Below are 6,180 nucleotides of genomic sequence, written 5' to 3' on the forward strand. Positions count from 1 at the left end.
ACAAAGATTTTTGCTCCTAAATTTTTTTTTTATTAAAAAGAATTATGGGGCAGTTGAGTTGCTGCCCTTGGGGCATGGCATCAGTATTTCAAAGGAAGTACTGTTGCCCCATCCACATTAGGTTAGGGTGTGGTGCCCCAGTGATCTGGGAAATCTGCATAAAAAAGGGCCCTTCTCCTTAAACCGGAGATGTCTGAATTATGGTATTAAAAGATAAAATGTTGTTATTTATACAATACCATACATATATTTTATGCATTTCCAAGTTTCTAAACTTTTTTGTGTCATCTGCTGGCTTTTGTGTATTGTTTGGGGCTTCCACAAAACTCCCCAAAAATTCTCACTTAATTTCTTATGCTGACCTGTGATATATCAAAACCACCATGGAGAAAGTTGTGATGTGGAAGGGATAATTGTACTAGGTCATCCTAGATGGTCACTGCAAGGCCTTTGTCACCACCAATACTGGTGCGGTCATTAGCTTGGTGGGGTCTGCCTACTACCTCATGTTTTTCCCTCCTGAATCGTAAATAGTGAGGTTTGAGAAACATCACCATGGCTGCAGTAGGCACCATGTTTGGGGTCACTTCCTGTGCCACTGCTCAGCTCCAAAAGAAACCTGGTTAATTCAGAGTGCCACTCTGATAAACATGGGAAAAACCAAACATTTGGCAGATGGCTAGTGGGTCCTGATTCTGAGCCAACAATGCCTTTTCTCATTCTAATCTGATGTTAAAGACATAACAACTCCTTTAAGGTGGGTGTGCATGTGTGTTTTAAGGTAGAGAGAAATACAACATTCATTAATTATGGAATTGCTAATTTTGTAACATCGCTAAGGCTAGCCACACTGAATTAGTTTTTTCCTGTTGGTCTCTCTGCCATGTTCACAGCTTCCCTGTACTTGTGGTATACCTCAGCCCAGGGCCATGATGATGGGTAGCAGCTACAGTGATGCAGAGGTGAACGACCTAGGAAATTATGTGTCAGACCATGGAGATAAGCAAGACCGGATGATGATGCAGCTGGCTCTGGGTTCTGAGAGGAATGCCATAAGAAGGAAAAGCCAACGGAGTTATGTGAGCATGCGGATCGACACCCATGCCATCGATAAGTACTCTCGGATAATATTCCCAGCTGCATACATCTTATTTAATTTAATATACTGGTCTATTTTCTCATAAATGTTAGTCATTCTCAAAGCTTCCCTGCTGTGCAGAACAGGCACTCCAAAAAACAATGACACAAAATAATTAACCTAAAAAGAAAATGGTGGGAAAATATTTCATTCAGTGCTATGGATAGGATAAAAAGAACCCAGAGCTCACTTCTATCTTCACCTACTTCTCATGTCTGGCATTAATGTCATATTAAGCAATCAATAAGTCAGATCACATGTATTGACTGTATGTACATTATACTAAGTATTATAATAATACATATATCCAATGGCATCTTATGGTAGTAACATTAGTCTGAAAAAAAAATATGGTACTGTGATGTGGGTTTATTTCTTATTTCTGGTTCTGCTAAAATTCTTGTTTTTCTGCAGTCCATTTTCACTTGGGCCCTAGAACTCTATGTCTGCTTGGTTTTACAAATATTACTTAATTCAAATAAATGTTTTTATATTCTTTGAAGTGAGTAGTGATATCTAAAATGCATTAATATGGGACCTAAATACCCCTAAAGCTCAATTTTTAACCAAGGTTATCTTTTGATACTGATTTATAGTAGTATACTAGAGTCTGTTCTTTCTATCCCCTTGGAATCCTAAGTCATTGTTATTGAAAGCTATAATAACGTCTACAATTACGTATTCTACATATGTTGTGTTTTCATGGCCTTTCCCCTTTCCATGTAGAGGATCTCTTAATAGATAGGAAATGCTTTTGACTTCAATGGGAAATCCACTCACCAAGGGGAACTTCAGAGAGTGGAACACGGATGCAAACCATCAGTAGTGCCATAAGGAGCTAGGAGAAGCTAATTAAGTTATTTAGGTATTTCTTCTGTTGTAATAATTACATAGTGCTAACTCCTACTTCACCAGCTGGGGTATGGTGAATAATTCTAGTGCCCTTCATAGAGGAGGCTTATGATAAACTTATTTCCTCTAGAGCAGGGATTCTTAGCCTGGGAGGACCCCAAAGGGGTCCATAGGTAGATTTCAATGAATCTATGAACTTTGATGGGAAAAACTTATCTTTATTTTCACCAACTTCTACTTGAAATTTAGCATTTACTTCAATTATTTAAAAGCATGATTCTGAGAAGAGATCCATAGGCTTCACCAGATTGCCAAAAGAATCCATGATACAAAAAAGGTTAAGAACCTTGGCCATATAGTAACTCTCAATGAGTGGGGTCAAGAAGAGTGGAGGTCTAGTCTTGCCTCTGATAAATGCTTTGCTTGCTACCATGGGTAAGCCATTTAGCCACATACACACATATGCACATATATATTGTCTAACATGCTATATACACACATATGTATGTGGTTATACACACAAGTATCAGAGTTAAGTCTACAACAAACAGGTTCTTCATTCAAAATAGGCAGTCTATATGCTTTGTTATTAAGTCGTTTTTAGTTGTATTCAACTCTGTGATCCCATTTGGGATTTTCTTGACAAAGATACTAGAGTGGTTTGCCATTTCCTTCTCCAGCTCATTTTACAGATGAAGAAACTGAGGCAAACAAGGTTAAGTGACTTGCCTAGGGTCACCCAGCTAGTAAGAGTCTGAGGAAGAAGTTGAACTCAGGAAGTCTTCCTGTTTCCAGGCCCAGAACTCTATTCATTGTGCCACCTAGTTGCCACTCTATATGACAGTAGTCAATTGTATTACCCAGTGGAATTTTCAGGAAGCACCTGAAAATTAATTCACATAACCAAAAGATAAGGTTACAAACTTCAAATTTTATTTAAGAGGGGAAAAAAAGTTACAAATTTAACTAGAATTGGATCCTCTAAAGTTACCTAAGCAGTTCTTGATTATAAAGCAATTTCCCTAAATGACAGTGATTATTCACTTTTATAAGGCAGTAAACTATTTTAAATAGTAGCTTTTAGCCATGAGCAGAGGTAAAGACTATATGGTTTCAGAGTCCTATTGTTTTTCACATCTAGAGTACAATACTTTCAGAAGAGTCACAGCAGAGACTAATACAGTAAACCTATTACCTGGCATGGCTGGAATATACTCTAGTGTTTTGGTTAATCAAATATACTGATTAGCATACACATACCAATAACTTACATTTAAGGATATAAGCTCTTTGCCAGTAGGGATTGTTTCATTCATTGTACTGTATTTGTATATTTGTATTCCCCTACATTCCCTGTCCCTCCTCCCTATATGCCAAGACAGAGCCTGGCACATAGTGCACTAAAAGCCACTTAATTGCTGAGTGATTAAAGAATGACCAAAATTTAAAGACATTATAATAAAATATAACATGACACAAAAATTATTCTGAACATGGCTTAATCTCTCCCCAAGGGTTCAGAAAGCACTTGAAAATTAGCATTTAGGTGGCTCAGTGGATACAGCACTGGGTCTGGAGTTAGGAAGACCTGAGTTTGAATCTAGCCGTACATATGTGTGACCCTGGGCAAGTCATTTAACCTCTATTTGCCTGTTTCCTCATCTGTAAAATGGGGATAATAATGGCATCTATCTCCCAGCGGTTTTGTGAGGATCAAAGAAGATAATATTTATGAAGTGCTGAGCACAGTGCCTGGCACATTTTGTAGTTGTTTTTCAGTCTATTCATGACCATATTTGGGATTTCCTTGGCAAAGATACAGGAGGGTTTTGCCATTTCCTTCTCCAGTTCATTTTACAGATGAGGTAAGCTATCCACTGTGCCACCTAGTGCCCGCTTGGCACATAGCAAGCACTATATAGGAACCTGGAGATACACGGACAGGTGTCAATTATCAGAATGTTTGGGTTTGTCCAATGTCAGATTTTGCTCTATTTACCTTTTGTCTTTCCAGAAGCAACAGAATGTTCCATTCATAGGATGTTCAAGCTGTATCTACCTCTACATGTAGAAATGTGGCAGTTATAGTCATGCAACTGGTAGTTTTTCATATAAAAAGGATTTCTGGGTTGCAGCACTGCACTTGGCTTTCCAAAGTAATATTGGTCAGCATTATGATTTTGTCTACAATGGTATTCCTGAACTTAAATTTCACTTTCTGTTCATGCTCTCTGATTTTATTTTGGATAAACATATCCAGGTTCCACCAACCCTACAGGTGGAAATATTAATTGAAGGCAGAGTATACTGGAATCACACTTAAGAATCAGTCTCCACTTTTACTTAAGTACAGCTGAAGTCAAGTAAGGGGAAGGTATTGATAAAATGCTAAATTCTCTTCCAGGATCACGTATGTATACATATAATCACATAAAATGGATTAAATGTAGACCATTTGTATACTTGGGGCCATATAACAAAGAGACTGGACAACAGTAACTGCTGTGTTTTATTTGGCAGCTGGATAATGCTGCAATAGTCTCTCTTGGCTGAGTGTTGAAAGTAGAAAAGGATTCCAAATCTCTATCAAGTACAATTCATTCTTCATCCAAAAAGAAAATGGTTCTCAGTTTTCATAATGCACAAGAATAACATTCATGTTTTCTGTTGTTTCAAAAGTCTGTGTTTATTTTAAGGAAAGTAGCTGCTGTTGATTAACTGGACTGTCAAAGAATAAACTTAGCTTTTATCTTTAGATTGAGAAAGGGAACAGATTAAGAGTACGAGCTTTCAACAGAGGAACAGGGACACAGTTTCATCTGCCTTATGAAGCATTCATTGAGTCATTCACATTCGCAAGGCATAGGAACCTGGTTATCTACTAAGAATTGTCACCCTATAGCTTTATTTTTATACCTCACCTTCCATTTAAAATTCAGCATTGTGTGTTTGTATTACCATAACTTGAATCTAACCTCAAATTGGGATGATATCTTTTCACTCTAAAAATGTATTAACATTAAAAGGAATAATACTCATTTTTGAAATGAAAGAATTTGGTCAAGTATTCTTTCTCCTCAAATTTTCTGAATGCGTGATATTCATGTTCTCTGAATGATGGTTTAGAAACAAGTCATCAGATTCCATAACAGTGGAATCTAAAGTTGACATAAACTGTATTTCCTATCACAATATATACATGCACTTACCCTTTATATTCATTTGTTTAGAGTGCCATTACAAAGAACAAGACCCTAATGAAAAGAAAGGCATCTGCTATGACAAGCATATGTGTTCTTAAGAAAATGTTCTAAATACTCCTTGGCAAAAGCTGTATCATACATTTGTTTCTTTTTTTTTTTTTTGGTGTTTCAAAAACTTTTTATTGAAGATGTTGAAGTGTGTCATTTCAATTCTCTTGAGAAGCAGGTGTACCTCATTGGAAGCAGAGAAATGCACACGGTAAAAAAAGCCAGGGCAAGCTTTATAGTTAGTAAATGCCTAACTCCTCCCTTCTGGATCAGGATTGGTTCTAATCCTTCTGGGTTACAATCTTCCTTATATGTCACACCCCTAATATACATTATGTGCCTAGAATTGTGTTATCCCCCCCAACCCTCTCCACCCCCGGATGGAGAAGTTAGCCTGCCTGTGTTGATTTCTTATCTACTTACCTAGAAACTTAATTCTTTCATTTCTCACAATTTCTGCTTTTCTTTTTTAAAGTAAAGATTTGGTTTCCACACCTTCCCAATTTCCTTATCCTCTAATCTCCTTAACATGATTTCGCATTCTCATCACTGGGGAAAGTCTCATTGTGTATCATACATTCTTAAAAGTTACACATATAATTTAATTACTGAGGTTACATTTTAATTTACCTGAAAAGTAATACATTTCTGAATATACCTCTCCCACTGTTAACCACCAAGGCCAGAACATTGTGTCCCCCTCAAAAGGTAGGACAACCTTTGATGATTTTTATTCTACTTTGTTAGCCTCATGAACACTAACTAGCTAGCAGTAGGGCAATGGATTCACTTTTTTGTAAGAATTCCCTTCCATTTGGTCCTGCACATCAGTCTGTAAGATAATTCTTTAAAAGATCATGGATGTGTTTGAGCTTGGCAAAAATGTTATCACCAAGTTTACACAATGAGACTAGCCACTAATTCTAAAACTACAAAATT

The 6,180-nt window shown here is 37.0% G+C and overlaps 1 protein-coding gene across 2 annotated transcripts in view; it reads left to right on the top strand.

Moving 5' to 3' along the window:
- GABRR1 (gamma-aminobutyric acid type A receptor subunit rho1) overlaps nt 1-1,184 on the top strand; it is a 71,123-nt gene extending 69,939 nt beyond the window's left edge. For both annotated transcript variants that reach the window (XM_020963072.1, XM_078156769.1), the window contains exon 10: nt 894-1,184. In XM_020963072.1, coding sequence (XP_020818731.1) covers nt 894-1,184 — 291 coding nt within the window. The remainder of the gene's footprint in view (nt 1-893) is intronic.
- Nucleotides 1,185-6,180: the final 4,996 nt, after the last annotated feature.

The sequence above is a fragment of the Phascolarctos cinereus genome, unplaced genomic scaffold (assembly GCF_003287225.1).
Source record: "Phascolarctos cinereus isolate Bilbo 61053 unplaced genomic scaffold, phaCin_HiC Scaffold_5;HRSCAF=322, whole genome shotgun sequence".
Classification (NCBI taxonomy): Eukaryota; Metazoa; Chordata; class Mammalia; order Diprotodontia; family Phascolarctidae; genus Phascolarctos; species Phascolarctos cinereus.